Source organism: Hydra vulgaris, chromosome 12 (genome assembly GCF_038396675.1).
Source record: "Hydra vulgaris chromosome 12, alternate assembly HydraT2T_AEP".
Lineage (NCBI taxonomy): Eukaryota > Metazoa > Cnidaria > Hydrozoa > Anthoathecata > Hydridae > Hydra > Hydra vulgaris.
This window is the reverse complement of record NC_088931.1, coordinates 16,002,501-16,022,500: the sequence shown is the minus strand read 5'-3', so window position 1 is coordinate 16,022,500 and position 20,000 is coordinate 16,002,501. Positions and strand designations below refer to the sequence as shown.

Below are 20,000 nucleotides of genomic sequence, written 5' to 3'. Positions count from 1 at the left end.
TAACAGTAGAAAATTAAAACTGAGAATTGACCTTAGCATTAGAAGCCGGAGTGTTCTGGTTGTCTAACAATGGGTTAATCTGTTTAACTGGAATGACAGAAAGAGTATGGCCATTACATTCAAGAGAAAAAGTTCTTTGCAAACAATTCTGCCTTATTCTGGGAGAAAAAAAAAAAGAAAAAAAAAAGAGCGGTTAAATATAGCAACTGCACAAGAAGGTGAAAAACGTGGAGTAAAATGTGACTTGATTTAAAACCAAAGAGAATTTACTTGGATCCAGGAGATTAGGTAAGAGGCGCATTTATGCATACATAATATGGATATATATGAATATAAACATATTTTTTACTATTTATTTAGATGCTGGCATATAATAATTTTACATATTTGTATAAACTTTAGTATTTATATGGTGTAGCATTTGCCAAAAAAGATGATAATGATGATCATATGGATGTAGGGTATGGCTCTAACAAGACAAGAAAAGGAGCTATAATCTTAGACAGAGATTAAAACAAACTTTATATCAAATAATGTTTGTCAGAAGATTTAAATAATTTGAATATCAGCATGTAGAAAAGTAGCAGCTTCAGGAAAAAAGGTATATGTATAAGTATGAAAACTTGGAGGGAGTGCATTAAATAAGGTATGAACAAGCTTTACGCGCGCACACACACACACACACACACACACACACACACACACACACACACACACACAACAAAAAAACTATACCCCCTAAATTTGGGGCAAATATATAAAAATGAGCCTCAAAAAGTTTGAGCGCTGTTGGATCACTTTAGACCCCCCCTCAAACCATTATACTGGGGAAAAAATGACCGAAAAGTGGTCATTTTTGAACCTCTTGAGGGAAGGGTTAAATTTTTTTCTTTCAATTTTTTATTTTTTTACTTACTATATAAAGGACTATATTTTAGTTTAAAACTGTATGGTTTTTTTTTTACCCCTCAAAAATTAATGTTTCGTGGTATTGAAAATCAGGAAAATTGGTAATTTTTTGCACTATCTTCTGTTACGTCTATTGTTGTATATTTATATTTTGGTACAACTTCTGAAAATTTAAAATTTTACATTTTTCTAATAATTTCAGATTAGTATATAAAATAAACATATTAGAAATGAGTGCAACTCAACTAAAGTCAATGAAAAAGGAATTTTTTATTATAAAAGAGGCAAAACCAGCTATATCAGGTAGAAACATTTTTGTTAATACTGGAATTAGTAATGAATCTTTTTTGGAATTATAGTTGAGACCTTTTTCGAATGGTTCATTGATAATTTCTTTTTATTTAGATAAACGGCTTCCAACGGGCTTGGATATACTTCAACACTTAATATATGACCAACAATGTTGATCTGCATCAATATCAAATATAATTGCTTGTCCCCTTAAAAATATTTTTCAAGATGCTCAGATAATTGCTGTGAATGTATTTTGTCTAAAATCAAGAGATCCTGGATTAAAGCTGGATTTGATGTGTTAACTGATTTAGTTTTAGTTAAAAAATTTTTTTTTTTGCACAAGTCTTATTCCAACTTGAAAAAAAAAAGCAAAACAAGGAACTAGTGGCGATTTGGCTAAACAAAACAAGTTTGAGATTGAAATAAAAAAACTTTTTTGGGCTAGTAATTCTAATCTCAAAAACATGATCAGTAAAGATAAAAAAAAGATCCCTAAAAGACAAGATTGAAGACTTAAAATTTCTTGAAGACCAGGAAGGTCAAAGAAAGTTTGTTATTGGTTCAGAAGATATTAGGTATAGAATAAAGGTATTCAATGCTTTTAGTTAACTACTTCAGCTCTGGTTTAACCTCTATTACTTTATTCTCTTTTCCACTAATTCTAAAATTAAAAACTAATACTAAAACATTTCTATAAATTAGGCAAAAGAAAGTATCAGGAAGAAAAACTGTTCGCAGCCTATAAGTTTGGGAGATGATGTACCCAAGATTGAACTTATAGACACAGATCTAAGTGAGGATTCTTCAATTGAACCTGATTTTAATCCAGGTGATTGGTATCCTATAGAAGTTTCTGAAAACCCAGACACAGTAATTGCAAAAACTCAAAAATATATTTTTGCTGGTAATGTTTCTCCTACTGCCACAGCCTGTGAAATATCGCCAAATATTTTACAGAAGGTTACAAATGCTATTCTATATCAATCAGGTGTTGACCTTAAAGAAGTTAAAAGCAATCAATCTACCGCATATCAGCCATTATAAAACAAGATCTTAAAGTAGCCATTGACGCATCTCCATATCCATGTATAATTCATTTAGACGACAAGACATTGTTTGAACTAAACAAACAAAAAATATTAAAGAGGAATAGAATGGCTGTTTTAGTTAACATTAATGGAGATTCTTACCTACTTGGAGTACCTCCGCTGGCGTCATCCACCGGTGAAGATTAATTTTTTGGTATAATAGATTTATTAAAGAATATCAATTTACATCAAAAACTAGAGGGATATGTGTTCGATACTGGGACGAATATGCATCATCCAATACTGGGACGAATAAAGGGTCCGTTTCAAGAATATCTAGAGAACTGAATAAATATCTCCTCCAAATAGCCTGTAGACATCATGTGAACGAGCTAAGAATGCTTCACTTTTGGAAATTAGTGACCAATAATAAAACAAATGAACCCGATAATCCTCTTTTCAAAAAATTAAAAAATATTACTGAAGAACCTAATTTTAATTATAATCCAATACAACTCTTATGGTTTGATTGGAATAATGTTAAAAGCAATCTTTTAAAGAAGGCAGCTAAGAATTCATTAACATTTTGCAGAGCTTACATTGGTAAACCAGGTATTAAAAGAGATGATAGAAGTGAGCTTGCAGAATTAATTGTCACTTACTTATCCCTTGTTACATATAAAGTACGAAAAACAGGTGCTATTCATCATGCAAGATTTTTAGGAAAACCAATTTATTATCTAAAGATTCAGCCTCTATCCAACCAACTTACATTTGTTCTAGAAAATGATAAACTAAAAACTGAAATTAAGCTTATTACAGAATTTATTATTTGCTTTTATGCAAAATGGCATTTACAATTTGAGGATGTCATCAAAGCTCCTCTTCTTGATATTACAGCCATATATCAAATGCAACTGTACAATAAGGTATGTACAAACCCAACTGCTGTTGATGCTGTATTGGAATCTCAGTATAAACATTGTTGGTATTAGGACTCAGCAATGATACCTCTAGCTTTGCTAGATGATCATTTAATATTAGAGGACAAAAATGGCGTCAGCAATTCTGTTATTTGACATGCCTAGCTCTGACAATTAAAAGCCTGAGAACAAAGTAAAACAAGATATCAAGAAAATTTATAAAATTTTCTTGATATCTTGTTTTACTTTGTCCCTGTCTGTCTTAGTTAATGACTTTTCTTACCTGATTTTTGACATGATTGGTCTTGATAAGCAATGAGTTAAAGACTGGCGCTCTCACTTCCACCAAACTATTGGCATACCCAATCATGCTTTAAAAGTTTTCAAAAATATGCTGAAACTTTAACAAACTTGGAACGGTCTATAGGTATGATGGCGCAGTATATTTAAAGATATTCTAATGAAACTGAAAAACAAAATAGATTGCTCGCTGTAGACAAAGTTCGATATGTATTCAGATCACCAGGACAAAAATCAAGTAAAACTTTAAAGAATATGTTAAATGATGGACTTGATGTGATGCAGAATGAGAAAAATGATGGGCTTGATGTGATGCAGAAAAGTTAGTCGAATGTGTTTTTATCTTTTATAATATTTTGAATATACATTTATCTTTTTGTTTATTCTTTTCAATAAATAGCGGTTTTTTCAAAATATATAAGTGGTTGCCCCCTCGTCCATGTTTCTTGATAAAATAGAGGGGTTCTTTTGTATTTATATACACATGGCTTATTTATTTAATTAGGGTTATTATATTGTTTAGTTAGTTAGAGTTAATATATATATATATATATATATATATATATATATATATATATATATATATATATATATATATATATATGTATATATATATATATATGTATATATATATATATAAATACACACACACATATATATATAAATATATAGATATAATATACATTGTATATATATATATGTATATGCGTGTGTGTGTATATATATATATATATATATATGGAACTCTTAACTAGTTGTCAGAAAGTTTTTCCGTATTTTGTTGACAAAAAGTAAAAATTAAAATGCAAGACCGGAATTTTTTTTTTTATCAATTGATAGACTGCCTGCCCCAACCTAACCCTAAGTCGATGTAGCAGCACTCCATTGCGAGTCAGGCTAAAAGATAGTAGATGTAGCAGCACTCCGTTGTGAGTCAGACTATTTGTCAGTCAATGTAGCAGCACTCCGTTGTGAGTCAGGTTATTTGTCAGTCGATGTAGCAGCACTTTGTTGCGAGTCAGGCTATAAGATAGTCGATGTAGCAACACTCCAACAAGCATAATTTACAGTAAAAAAAAATAAAAACATTTTACTATAAAAAATAAAAATAAAAACATTTTATTATAAAAAATAAAAATAAAAACATTGTTTATATTGTTAAAAACATTCAGAATGTTTTAAAAATATTCAGAATATTTTTAAAAACATTCTGATCAATTAAATCTACATTTTTGCTGTTTTTTTAAAAAACAATTAATTTGTAATTAAATTAATGGTTTTTACTTTCAGACAACAGGCAAATGTTGGACAAAAGTTAAAAGTAATTAAAAGTTTTTGTTGGCATAAGAATCATTTTTTTCCTTTCGTACTCCCAAATGCAACAAACTATAGAACTATATATATATATATTTATATATAACCCCCTCCCCCCCTTCCACCAAAAAAAAATTTACCAGTTTTTCTGATTTTCAATACCATGAAACATTAATTTTTGAGGGGTAATTAAAACTATACAGTTTTAAACTAAAATATAGTCCTATATATAGTAAGTAAAAAAAAAAGTGAAAAAAAATATATTTAACCTCTCCCTCACGAGATGACCACTTTTCTGTTATTTTTCCCCTAAAATAATAGTTTGAGGGGAGTCAAAAGTGATCCGACAGAGCTCAAACTTTTTAAGGCTCATTTTTCATATATTTGCCCCAAATTTAGGGGTATGGTTTTTTGTTTTCAAAATTTACTTTTTTTGACTCCCCTAATATGCATATACAGTTCCCAATCAAATTATTAGCCCATACTGATAGTTTTTGTGTTTTTTATCTTCTTAGAGGTAAAACTTATGTTTTTATAAAAATAACAATTAGAATATGTTTATTAACATGAGTTTTTAACACTTTGTTGATCATCCCTTGTTTTTTATAACTGTGCAAAGACATTTTGGCATGCTATAAATGCCATTTCTTTCAAATTTTAAAGCTATTTCTATCAAATGTGCTAAATAACTTTTTTAATCAATTGGGGCTTATTTGTTACCTTTACTAGCGAAATTTCTCTCTTTAATAGATACATTTATTATAGGGTTTAGATCTGGGAAGTTCCCTGGTCAATCCAAAAGTGGAATTTTTAGAGATGCCAATAATTTTTTAATGGATTTCACCATGTGGCATGGTGCACCATATCGCATAAACATTTTCTTCTGCTTATTTAGGAACCACTTCTTCAATTGAGGTAAAAGATGGGTTTAATAACTTTTTCGTATTGGTCCTGTTTCAATATTCCAGCCATAATGTATAGTTGACCAAGACTTTTTCCACTAATAACCGACCAAAACATGACTTAAGGAAGGTGTTTAATTGTCTGGATTATAAAATCTTCATGAAATTTTCTATTGGAAGCCCTTTTCACATATTGAGCCATTTGAGTAATAATTTCTATGGTAGACTCATTACAAAAGCATATCTGGAGAAAACAAAATAATAACAATCACTAAATACCAACACTGGAATATTAGGAAAAAAATTTTTGTATTATGACCTGCTGATTTCCAGTCATCAACAGTGAAACTACTGGACTTATTTCTCTAAGATTTGGTTAAGCTTGGCTTTTGCACTGGCCTTCTAATTCTGATGCCCAACTTTGTCGAACAGTGATTGTTGCTACATTTAGTCCCATCTTATTCAACTTGCTAGTAATTGCTGAGTATGTAGCAAACCTACTTTCTTTCACTATTTTCACTAGCTTTCTCTCATTCCTTGGTGTTATTTTTTTTTTTGACCACATTTCCTCTGCCTCTGAACATATAATGTGAGGCAATTTTTCAATTTGTCTATGATTATGTTTAAAGTTCGTCTTGATATCTCACCTTTCTTGATATTTCACTTAACCAGTTATGTTTATCATTCAGAAGATTTTGAATAATTGCTTTTTTTTATAGAACTGATGTCTTCTTTTTTCCTCATTTTGTTATTTAGAACTTTTAGCCAACTTTTTTTATTTAAAAATTATTTTAAAACAGATAAAAATTGTTTTGTATTAAAAATATATAAGCAAAGTATACAAAATGTGTAAATATTGTAAAAAAATAGTTTAAAATTTAATATAAATCTAATGTAATAAAATCAGAGTAAATAACAAAAAAAATTCCTGCACTTTAAAGAAAACAGAGTAAAACAGCACGACGGACGAAACACAAATGTCATGAATTAAACTGATGTTGTTTGTCCCCCTGAAAATGTTGGCACACTGAAAGTAACTTTACATTGCTATTAGCATAAAAGTGTTAAGACATTGCAAACCAATTTTAATGGCACCTAAACCATTAAATAGTTGAAGTTCTCCAAAATTTTAAAATGTGGGCTAATAAATTGATCAGGGACTCTGTGTGTGTATGTATGTATATATATATATATATATATATATATATATATATATATATATATATATATATATATATATATATATATATATATAAAGTACAACAAATTTTAAATTAAAAAAATATACTTTCAGATGTATTAATGTTTATGCAACCCCGGTCACAAACCTGGCCCCGGCTATTTTATATCAAATTTGGCTTCGGCCCTGGTCCATGTCAATATCAACCCCAATCACTAACTAGTGTGTTATGCAGACCAAAATCTGTAGTAGTAAATATAATCAACTTTTGTAGTAGTAAATATAACTCCATCTTTTAGTGAAGAAATTAGCCACAAAAATATGGTTAAAGATAATAGAGGCATGAAAGTTTTTTCAATAGAGGAAAAAACTAAGTATAAAAATATAGTTAATTATAAAAATACAAAAGTAAGCTTGATTAAAATTAGGTATATATTAAAATAAATTTATTTACTTATTGCAGTTTTCTTCTCTGTCAGATTTATAAGATCTAGTTCTAAATAACAAAAATAAATTTATATATATATATATATATATATATATATATATATATATATATATATATATATATATATATATATATATATATATATATACACACACACATATATATATACATTTATATTGTAAACATAATATAACAACTTAGTCAAACCAATGGTAGCATACTTCATTGGTAAAATATGGTAACATAACATACCCGCTGTCTGATCCCCAAGAAGCCTTTCTAATTGAATGACTGTTGTAACTTTTAAAATGAATGAAAAAAAGTAAAATTAGAAAAAAAATTTGAACAAACAAATTAAGTAAAAGATAGCAGGCATTTACTAGTAATGAAATAAAAAAACACCTAGGTGGCTCCTCTATTATATCTTCTTTGTAACTACTAAATCCAGATAATCCATCAAAACCACTGACACTAAACATTTTAATCAAATGTTACAACTTTTTGACAATGGATCATCCACCCCAATTTAATTAAAATTTTAAATCATAAATATTGTATTAAAAACAAATATACACAAGTATAACATGTCATAAACATACACAAGTATAACACTTCATAAATACACACAAGTATACAATTATAACACTTCATTAATATATAATCAAAATATAACATTTTATAAATATACACAAGTATAACACTTCATTAATATACACAAGTATAACACTTCATAAGTATACACAAGTAAATCAACACTACATAAATATATCTTACACAAATTTAAATTCCTTAAAGGGATCCCAAACCTCCGAGAGATGTTGAGATGTGTGTTATTGTAGGCCTAAAAGTCAGCGTAATATAAGCTGCAATCTACAGATTTGATAATTTATTCTTGAATAAGTTATCAAGTCTGTAGATTGGGGCGTATATTATGCTGACTTTTAGGCCTACAATAAAATGGAGAAAACGAGCTTTGATTAAAATTAAAAATTTAGTTTTTTTTGGTATTCATTTATTCTTTTGTTTTAATCAAAAAAATTTAGCCCAAACATTTTTTTTTATCATTCTGTTTAATATGAACACAGCATGTCTCGGAAGTTTGGGATCCTTTAAATGTTGTTAAAACTTATTTTGATAAAAAAAGTTTGAGAAATTTTCAGTAAATGCAAAAATATTTTATTTGTGTAAACTCTGTTAAATAAAAACCTGTCAAAGAAGTCTGACTTTCCTGAATCATATCTTTCTTTGCTACTCAATTCAGATGACTTATTTGGCTTCACCTGTTCAACAGTTCTCATGCTTTCTGAAACTGAATGGCTAACTGCACTGAAATACATTAAAAATATTCATACTGATTGTAATTGCAAAATATATTAATGGTTTTTTACTTTTTTTTAAAAATAAGACAACAGCTATAAATATTATAAAGATAAAAAACAAATTATAAAATTTAAATACTGCATATTTACCTTTTATTTCCAAAACCCATGCCCAACCGCTCCATTTGCTCAGCTTTTTTTGGATCCAGATTTTTAATTTTTTCTTCCTCTCTTTTCATTGCGGCAGTTTTGTAAGTTAACGTTGAAGAGAGAGGAAGGTCTTCTGATTTGGATGAAATACTTTCACCTGAAGCTTGATGCCGCATTTTATCTTGTTCTTGTGTTTCATTTTCAATAGCAGCAAAATCTGCTTTTGACTGAATAATTTAAATGTAGCTCCAACAGATATACTTTTTAACCAACCAAATATAAGTAAAATAAAAATTTAAAATAAATTTTATTACCTTGGCTGCACCAAGACCACTTTTTTTTACCCCAAGCTGGAAAAATCATATTTAAAAAAAATAACATTAATGTACATCAAAAAAGTAATAAAGGAAATTCTGCACACACAAAAAATAATAAAATCTAATACTCCTTTTTTTTTAGATGCCACAGGTTTTCGACCACCAATAGTTGATACTCTAACATCTGTTAAAATTTTGCAAAAAATTTATTATTTTAACAAACTTAAAATATTGAAATTATTAAAACTTATTATATATATTATTCTATAATTACGTAATAAGTTTTATAATTATTAATGGCCATTCTAGACCATTTTCAACAGCGTCGACCATATTTGGGGGCTGCCCAAATTAAAATTTAAGAACCTTTTTTTTTAATACGTTTTTTACAGCAAATACTTTTTATTTGTGCAAAAAAAATGCAGATTTTCTGAAAATTTCTTTTTGCTCCTACGGGCCTGATATTATATATATATATATATATATATATATATATATATATATATATATATATATATATATATATATATATATATATATATATATATATAAAATATATATATATAGAACAAATTTAATATATATTATAAATTTATCAAAAGGATTAAAAAAAAAAAAATTGTAAACCTTTTTTGGGGGGTGAAGTACTTAAATGACCTAAATCAACATCTTGTTGGTCTGAAAAAAAAAATTTGATAAAAGAACTATATCAACTGTAAAGTGCTTAAAAAAAACAAAGAATAACAAAAGAAATGATTGCTGCCCCATGTCAAACCCTCAGTCGATGTAGTAGCACTCCCTTACAGCAGCAGGCTATAAGATAGTCAATGTCACACTGAAATAGCCTGATGATGTCACACTGAAATAGCCTGCAGCTGGGGGCAATGAAGCCCCCAGCAGCAGGCTATTTATCTATTTCAGTGTGACTTCAGAGTGCTTACCTAAACATGCATTCATAGTTATACTATCGGTAAAAAGAGAAAAATGAGGCAAAAAAATATACCAGATTCATCAATTAAACTTGATTTGACAACTAATGCACTTGATTCTGTTGGTGCTAAATTTTCCTCAATGTTTTGAAAAAAATCTACTTCTTTTTGCTCTGGAGTAGTAGCTGGTTGGTGTTGATCAATAAGTAACTGCAAGAATAAAAAGTCAAAAACTGATTCACAAGTTACTCACTACATTTTTGATTTTTAAGGTTGTTAAATATATTTAAATGAAGGATAAATGCACATTAAAAATTTCTTACCGAAGAAATACCATTTTCATTTAAATGCTTCAAAGCTAATGAATTAAGTTTATCTCGATACATTGCAGCAACACGACTTGAAATTTGATTTTAAATAAAATTCAAAGAGTTTGTTAAAATAAAATAAACAAATATTAATTGAGTAACATCAATACAAACCAAATTTATAAAACTAATTAGATATTAAGGTGTCATAATTTAAGGAATGTAAAAAACTTTTTTGGTACCAATTTTAGTTACAGAAAACAAAATAAACAATATGTACTTATAAAAATATAAACTAAAATGTTCTGTTTGAGTTGATGTACACCTGTACTTATTTTTCTTTGAGTTGATTTACACCTGTACTTATTTTTCTTTGGGTTGATTTACACCTGTACTTATTTTTCTTTGGGTTGATTTACACCTGCACTTATTTTTCTTTGGGTTGATGTACACCTGTTCTCAATTTTATTTGAGTTGATGTACACCTGTACTCAATTATCTGAGCTGACATGTACTCATATTTATTCCAGTTGATTTACATTTGCTTTATATTTACTTGACTGCACTAATAATTAATTTCAATAAAAAAATAAAAAAAATAGAATAAATTCATTCATATAATTAAATGTACAAAAGGTAAAAATACTTATTAAACTGCATTATCTTACAATATTATTTATATTATAAATCAACTCAAGATTTATAACATATTTGATTTTAATGACTGCTTAAAATATATAGCAATATAGGAGCATTGAGTTGCATCTTTTTACTATAACTAAAATGCGGTAGTGGTGTAGTGGTAGAGCGCTTGCCTCATAAGCAAGAAGTTTCGAGTTCAATCCCCACCACGTCCCTGTTAGTTTAACTTATTTCTCCGCGCAGCGACCTTGTTCATCAAGGTTTGTGTTTTGTAGTTATAGAGTTGAAAGAGGGTTGTAACCACACCTAAAGTAGCCTCCTCAACTGTAGTGGCCTTTATGCACATGAGTTCCACTACAGATTTTTTAATTTCAATTCACATGTGAATTGAAATTAAAAAATCCTTAAACATGAATGATTTTTTTCTTAAACATCAATGATTTGGGATTTTCTCTAATTTTAATGTTTTCTTGACTTATACAATCTTTAGTTTTTCATGGCTTTTATAACTCATTTTAACTTTCTACAAAAATAAATAATATATTTGCATTAAAATAAATAACATAAATACATTAAACAACATAACTACATTAAAACAACTTGTTTCTCTGCGGCCTTGTTGGGCAAGGTTTGTGTTTTGGAGTTATAGAATTGAGAGAGGGTTGTAACCACAAAAGTAGCTTTCTCAATTGTAGTAGCCTTCTTGGCCTTGGGGAGGTGAATAATTAAAAAAAAACAAAAAACAAACAAACATATAATTACATAAAATAATGTGATATCAATAAACAAAAAAATGTTAAACACTTGGAAAACCAAACAATATATAATAAAATAAGAATTCAATTTCTCATAATATTTGTTAACAACTTTGCAAAACCTTACCTGTTATATTTTGCTGCAGCATCTTGTGTTAACAAATTGTGTTGGCGAAAAAAAGCATTCTAAAATAAAAAACTGTCAACATGATTATATTTCAATTTTTCAATTAATAACAATAGGTCCACAAAATATATATATACACACACACACACACACACACACACACACACACACACACACACACACACACACACACACACACACACACAGGGACTATTCTAGACCTTTTTCTACAGCGTCAACTGTAGTTGGGCGCCACCCAAATTAAAAATTAAGAGTTTTTTTTTAAATTTTAATAACAAATATTTTTTGCAAAAAACCGCCTATATTCGGCAATATTTCTGCAAAATTTCTCCGGTTCAGGGGGTACCACCACCCAAATTTTTTTCCAAAAATAGCCCCTGATATATATACATACAGCCTCGGAATTAGGAAAAATGAGGTCAGCAATAATTTGTGAGAGGTCGGCATCAGGTCGGCACAAAAAATTTTATACAAAGGTTTTACTTTAAACATAGAAACAAGGTTGGCGATTTTTTGACCATCTCAAACACTTCTAGGCTGGCAGTTAGGTCAGCATTGCCAAATGCTGACCCTAATTCTGAGGGCTGTATATATATATATATATATATATATATATATATATATATATATATATATATATATATATATATATATATATATATATATATATATATATATATATATATATATATATATATATAGTAGGTAGATAGGTCAGGCCAAAAGATTCATCAACATTTGTGTAATTTTATAAATGGAAAAAGTCTTTTTTGTAGACATTCTTTGATGTGGAGATTAGCGATTCTCCTCTTTAGTGACGAAACAAGAAAACTTAATACTACAGATGCAATTTGCTTGCCTTACAAGAAACTTGGATGCAAATTATTCTCTTTGAATATATTTAAATTCATCATTGACAGATTCATCTTTGTTCTCATTTTAAAATTGTTGACCAGAAGGTTGTGAAAAACCGGCTTTGCTACATGTTTTGTTGTTTTCAATTATGCACATATTTTTATCTGTCATTATTTTTACAAACTCCTGTGCGCATTTGAGTGTGAAGGTGAATTTAGCATTCTCTCTAAACTGGACAGGAATTTTTTACTTTTTTGTTTTTAAATAAAGATTTTATTGAGACACAACTAGGATGATTATCATCCAAGATTTATGAGGTTAAGTAAATTCCTACTAAAAATGCATCAATTGCCAATTTAGGATTAGTTTAACTACATGACAAGTATGCTTAACTATTTTCCATAATGGTAATTAGGTTATTAAAGTTAAACTATTTAAATCATATAATAATGCAACCGATGACTAAAGAATAGAATCCAGAGTAAGAAAATGGCGAGCACAATAACAAGATGCAACCTTAGCTACTAATTTTGCAATTGATTTGATATATGGTTTTTAAGAAAGATCGGAAGTAAGAGCTAATCCTAAAAGACGAGAAAAAAGAGTTAATCTAAAGGGTAGACTAACTCTAAAAGAGTTAATCCTAAAAGGGTAGACAACTCATCAAGTACATTACCATTCATAAATATAAGAAGATCTAGATTATTGGGATAACGATTAGCCAAAAAATTGAGTTTTACCTGAGTTTTAGTTCACCAGCTACTGAGAGCCCCATGCTGTAGCAGAAGTAAGATTTTATTCAAGCTCAAATGGCCCCTCCAATCAATCAGAGAGTATTAGCTTCTTATCAAGACATGAATAAATGATAGAATAATCACCAAACAATGTCACCTAAGATGTGAGAATTTCTAGGAGATCATTAATGTTAATTAAATAAAGTGTAGGGCCAAGGAGCGAACCTTAAGAAACCCCTGAAGTTACAGGATATAAAAAAGAGTACTGTTCATCGAAGACAACTTTTATACTAAGATTGAAAAAGAAGGATTCAATAATTTTAAAGATATTACCTGATAGACCGTAAGAAGAAAGCTAATAAAGACCAGCATGCCAAACTTTATCTAAGGCTTTAGAAATATCGAAAGTGATAGCCTTAACCTCTCCTCATATATCTAATGCACAATAAAACCTATCATTTATTGCTATAACAAATCAGCAGTAGAACAAGAAGATTGAAATCCATATTGATGATCAGAAAGTAAGTTATAAGATTCAAGATGAGATAAGATTCAAGATGAGAGAGGTGTTTGTTAATTAAAGACTCAAAAACCTTGCTTATGATAAAAAGAAAACTAATGGGGTGGTAGTTATACGAGTCAGATCGCTTTCCAGATTTTTTGAAAATAGGGATAACAGATACTGCTTTCCAGCAAACTGGAAAAAAGTATCTTTAGATACAGAAGCAGGAATGATATGAACATCAAGCAATGGATCAACTTGTTTGTTGGCTATAATGTGTATGCAGATGTGATTAGTGGAATCAAGAGATGATATTGATGAAAAGTTCTTAGCAAACAATTCAGCTTTGTCTTTATTGTGAGGTTACAAAATCTGAACCATTTAAGAGAGATGGAATAACAGATCTGCCCTTATTATAGAAACTGTTAAAAATTAGGTTCTAGAGACTTCCTGAGAATCTTTTAAGTTATAATACAAGATTTTGTGACCTGAGAATAGCGGACTTTGGCATTATACAAAACCATTTTGCAATGGTTTACAGCAATAGTAAATAGATGTCTGTTTTTTAAAGAATTCTTTTGGCAATGGATATGGAAGTAATGGTAAGATCAGAAAAAGAAACACAATGAGAAGAAAACCATGGAGAAGAATGAGGATTGACTTGGAGTTGTTGAGAGGGAATAAAAGATTCCATGCCAGCCTAAATCCAAGTTATGTAAGAAGCACATTTGTCAGCAAGAAATCAAATGATTTCTACCTAAGAGCTATCATGAAGAAAATCCCAAAGAAAAGAGTCCCAGTCAGCTTTAAGGTAGTTGTAAGAAGTACCATGATAGCAGGATTCTGATGATATAGAAGAATGAGGTGATTATAAAAGAATGAGTTTTAAAGAGATAAAACTCTGATCAGAAGCATTTAAGGGTGAATATAGAGAAACTGAGCACTTACTAGGATCAGAAATAAGACATAAGTCGAGTAGGTAATGTAAATGTTTTGAATTGTCTGGAAACCGAGTTGGAAAGTTGACTATTTGTGTTAGAGATTGAGAAAGGAAAAGGTTGTGAGCCTTAATGTCTGCAGAGCCACTGACACTAGAACCAAGCCATTCAGTGCGTTGAGTCACAAACAACAATGATATTGACTGGAGGATAAAAAGAAAGGGCTTATGGCCTACTATAGTGGCAGGCTGAGTAAACATACGGCTTAAAAAAACTGTAGGCAAGTTTTAATTTTATAAATTTCAAATTAATAACTTGTAATATGGCACGATTCATAAAAAAGAATGTGTTTTTTTAATTTAATATGCAATACATTTTAATTTTATGTATATTAAATTTATTTTCTTTATAGAGTTTAATAATTAGATTTGAAGAATATAGTTTTTAAGTGTTGTGTCACTGGATACAGAGGTAACTACAATGTTAAAAAGTCTATGAAAGTTTTTCCCCTTCTAAATAAAAAAAGAAAATAAATGAAAATTGATGAAAAAGATTGATAAGTGCTATACCTCAAGATAATATTCCAGATAGCCCAAATACATTGATTTTTGAACATCATTGGCCTAAAGACTATGAAAAAGTTTTAGCTTACGCAAATTTAAGACCAAAACATCCACTATCTGTATTTTCTTACATAAACCCAAATACAATTTCGACTCCACTGGCACTACCAAGACTGACCATTTCCATCTTTAAGAAGTACTATGTCTGATGAAATGGAGGCTTTTATGGAAGTGGATTATATTTCTTCTTTTGAAGATTTGTGTATTAAAATAAACTTTAGAATTTGGGCGTTCTAAAGTTTATTTTGAAAATAAAAAATGATTTATCCTTTGATAGCTATCACTGCAGTGTTAAGTGCGCCATAAAACCTTTTTCCTACAATCATATGAATATTATTGACTCATTAGTCATCTTCATGCTGCAATACACTATCTGAACTTTTTACCAATTGATCACAAGAAAAGTATTATTATTGAACAGATGTTAAGTATGAACTCCTTAATGTTTATTGGTGAAAAAAAGTATTCTCTTGATATGGTTGTTAGGGCATTTGAGTACTTTTCATTGTCAAAATCTCTTTATTCTCAATTACGTGATGACTACAAACTACCAAGTACATCTTTGATGACAAAGTTGACATCTAAAGTTAGAAATGTTGGAGACAATGATTTTTTAAAGCCATATTTTGAAAAATGTTCTGTTTCTCAAAGGTCAAGTTATTCTACTAATTGATGAAATTTATGTTAAACCACAGTTAATATATTGAGGAAAACTTTTTGGCAAATCTGCAATCTCCCCAAATGAATTAGCAAAAAAAGCTTTAACAATTTGTTCTTTATTTAGATGCTAATTTTCAATATGATCAAATAATGCAAACAATTGGACAATAAAAAATTGTAGTTGTAGTTGTTGCTATTCTTTGCAACAATAACGAAATAAAAAGCTTTTTGGAATGTTTAATCTCCATAATTCTTGGTGCACTAATGATAACATTTTTGTTCTATAAGACTTTGTTCATTTGATAAAATCTATTCGCAACAATCAGCATACAGAAAAATATTAAGAAATATGTTTTACTTACAAAGGTATTTCAAAAACTGCAAAATGGTCAGATCTTAAAAAGCTTTTTTAATTTGAAAAAGATATTGTAAAATTGTCCTTAATGAAACTGCAATTTTTCCTAAACTAATTGAACGTCAAATTTTGTCAACTTGTTTAAGAGTATTTTATGATGAGGCTGGAGCTGCTTTAAAAACTCATCCATCCAGTAGTGGACAGGAAAGGTTTTCGTTGCAACAACTTAACCACAGTTTTGTAGATTTTTGAAAACGTTTCAAAAATGCACTTAGTAAAGTATTAAGGTAACAAAGCTAGAAATTGCTTATAAAGATTGTATACTATAAAAGATATTTATTTAAGCTATCAAAAGATATTATATTGTTAAAAAGTGTATTTTTTATGATGAATGTAAATGTTTTTAAAACAAGTTTGTATAATTAATTTTATAAACAACAACAAAAACAATTGCTTTAATAAACTTTTTGATGAATCCTTAAATTTAATAGTCGAAAACATAACAAAGTTATTTTTTTTGTTATGCTATGAAAACTTTCTAATAAAATTTGTTTACACTAAACTAAACGCTTTTAAATTAAAAGCTTTAGTTTAGTGTAACATAGAATATTAAAACTTAATAAAATTTATTTCAAAAGTGTTTTTTTTTAATGACGAATGTAGTTTTTTTTTAACAATTTGTATTCTTAATTTTATAAATGACCACGGCAACAAATGCATTTTAATAAACTTTTTTTAAAAATACTTTTTGGTTATTTAAAAAAAGTTAGTTTTTTATTAAATGATAATTAAATGGAAGTTTTTTTTAATTTAAGAAAAGATCAAAGTTTTATGGTTCGTCGCCTTTTTTTTTTTTTTTAAACATCTTCGCTTTCAACAAGGCTGCAAGCAGCCACTAATTAAAGTTGGAAGTTACTGAAAAGAAAAGATGAAGATTGTAGAGCAAGATAACGATTGACGGACGATATAAAAGATTGCAAATTATATGAATCAGGAAAGCAAGATGAAGGAAGCGAATTCCAAAGAACTGATGTTCGAGAAAAAAACTAGATGAATAAGCGTTTTTAGAGCACTTAAGAACAGTCACAAAAAAAGAATGACACTTAATTGAATGACGAGTAACACGAGAATGAATTTTAGTATATGGCACAAGAGATGCTAGCTCTTTAGAGCAGTGCCCATTATAGTATTTGTAGAAAAGAGAAAGAGATGCAATATTACAACGATGTGATAATGGTTGGAGGTTGGCTGCAACAGCAGGTCCAACTATGTTTACAATGCGTTTTTGCACCTTGTCTAAAAGAGAAAGGGCATCATTAGAAGATCCGCCCCAGATATGGCAACAGTATTCCATACAAGGCCGGATTTGAGATTTATAGAGATAGAGAATAGAATCTGAAGTAAGAAAGTGACGAGCTCGATAAAGAGATGCAACCTTAGCAGATACTAATTTTGCAACTGATTTGATATATGGTTTCCAAGAAAGATTGGAACTAAGAGTTAATCCTAGAAGATGAAGAGTAGGTGACTCATTGAGTACATCACCGTTCATAAATATAGGAAGATCTAAATTATTGCGATAGCGATTGGCTGAAAAAAATTGAGTTTTATCTGAATTAAAGTTCACCACCCACTGTGAGCCCCATGCTGTAGCAGAAGTGAGATCCTTTTCAAGCTCAAATGCCCCATCCAAGCAATCAGAGGGTGTTGGTTTCTTATCACGACAGTAATAAATGGTAGTATCATCAGCAAACAATGCCACCTTAGATGTGAGAATATCTGGAAGACGTTTGAAAAGGTTATAACTAAAATTTTTGTATTAGAAGAGTTTTAAAAAAATCTTTTAATTTTTTTAAATGTTCAATTAAAATCATTTATATTTTTTTATTCGTTTACATATTCTTTTTTGATTGATATATAAAAATACATAAATAAAAATAAAAATCATTTAAATATTTTTATTTAGACATTAAAAAAAAAAAGTAAAAAAGATTTATTTCCTATTCTCCTAATATAAAAAAACAAACAGTTAGAACCTTGACAAACCAATGCGATGAGTTATTTAATCTTAACATAATTACAAAACATATTGAAAAATAATTTTCTATTAGTGTTTTAGTTTTTCAAATTTATATTAGTTGATTTTTTTTAGAGCTATTGGTTTTAATTTCTCTTTTGTTCAGATTTTTTTTTTTTTTTTATAGTTTAGCCTGTTAATAATTTTTTTCCTTGACCACAGCTCTTTAGATAATTTTTTAATTATCTAAGGAGCTGTGGTCAAGCTTAAAAAAAAAAACAACTACATGTGTGGTTATTGCATGGATTGGAGTGCGATTACATGTCTTTCCTGCCCACAAATGCCATCCATAAAAAATGTTGATGACACCACTCCATCAACATTTTTTATGGATGAAGTTCCATCATTTATCAATGTTTTTTTCAAACATTGATAAATGATTGAACTTTCTTTTAAATTTGGTTGATATGGTTGAAAAAATGGCTCCTGAAAAACAAGGTCATAGACTAAAAAATTTAACTAGAGATACTTCTTGTGCTTTTTCTCATACATGGTTGAACCAGTAAAATATTTACTAACTACAAGTCATAAGTATGTTTGCCTTGGACATTTTACTAGTGACTCTATTGAGAAAGCATTTGAAAAACTTTGGCAAGGATCAGGTGGTACGTATTTTATAAATATCATCAAATATTACAAAAAGTTGATATTAAAAAAACAAAACTTTGTCTGAATATTGTTATCACTGCTCATGATTTAGAAGTACCATCATTGTAAAACAAGATGATATTTATAAAATAGGTACCACCTGATCCTTGCCAAAGTTTTTCAAATGCTTTCTCAATAGATTGCATCTGAAAAAATTTGAACAGGATTGTTCAAAGTTTTTCAAATTGCATTTGAAAAACAATCCTGTTCAATCCTTTGAACAGGATTGTTTTTTTTCCTGTTCAAAGGATTGAACAGGATTGCTGTTCAATCCTTTGAACAGGATTGCTGTCCAAATTAATTTGGACAGCAATCCTGTCCAAAATAATTTGGACAAGATTGCTGTCCAAAATAATTTGGACAGCAATCCTGTCCAAAATAATTTGGACAGGATTGCTGTCTAAAATATTTTCCTAGAATAGCCCCTGGTTGAAAATAGGTCAGTTTGTTTTGACCAGTTTGAGATTATGTCAGAGAAATTAATCGTGGTGATTTAAGTTTGCCTGGATATAGCATTTTACCTGGATATTTTATTCATACATTTTATTTCATCATATGTGCACTTTATTCTGTTGTGTTATTATTTAACTTATTGTATTATTTAACTGTTTGTTAATGGTATCTGACTTACCAATATTTCAAAAAAATATTGTGGAATCGTTGCCAATACATTTTTTAACAACTATTGTCATCTTTATTCCCTACAATCTTCAAAGGAACTCAAAATGAAAACTTTGAAGTT

The 20,000-nt window shown here is 29.0% G+C and overlaps 1 protein-coding gene across 2 annotated transcripts in view; it reads right to left on the bottom strand.

The window, feature by feature from the left end:
* LOC100200658 (ADP-ribosylation factor GTPase-activating protein 2) overlaps positions 1 to 20,000 on the bottom strand; it is a 36,479-nt gene that overhangs the window by 4,276 nt on the left and 12,203 nt on the right. For both annotated transcript variants that reach the window (XM_065812334.1, XM_065812333.1), the window contains exons 4-14: positions 11,846 to 11,904; positions 10,337 to 10,412; positions 10,088 to 10,223; positions 9,712 to 9,762; positions 9,213 to 9,268; positions 9,082 to 9,117; positions 8,768 to 8,994; positions 8,505 to 8,624; positions 7,701 to 7,769; positions 7,551 to 7,598; positions 7,305 to 7,346 (exon numbers count right to left, since the gene is read on the bottom strand). In XM_065812334.1, the coding sequence (XP_065668406.1) occupies positions 7,305 to 7,346; positions 7,551 to 7,598; positions 7,701 to 7,769; positions 8,505 to 8,624; positions 8,768 to 8,994; positions 9,082 to 9,117; positions 9,213 to 9,268; positions 9,712 to 9,762; positions 10,088 to 10,223; positions 10,337 to 10,412; positions 11,846 to 11,904 (920 nt within the window). The remainder of the gene's footprint in view (positions 1 to 7,304; positions 7,347 to 7,550; positions 7,599 to 7,700; positions 7,770 to 8,504; positions 8,625 to 8,767; positions 8,995 to 9,081; positions 9,118 to 9,212; positions 9,269 to 9,711; positions 9,763 to 10,087; positions 10,224 to 10,336; positions 10,413 to 11,845; positions 11,905 to 20,000) is intronic.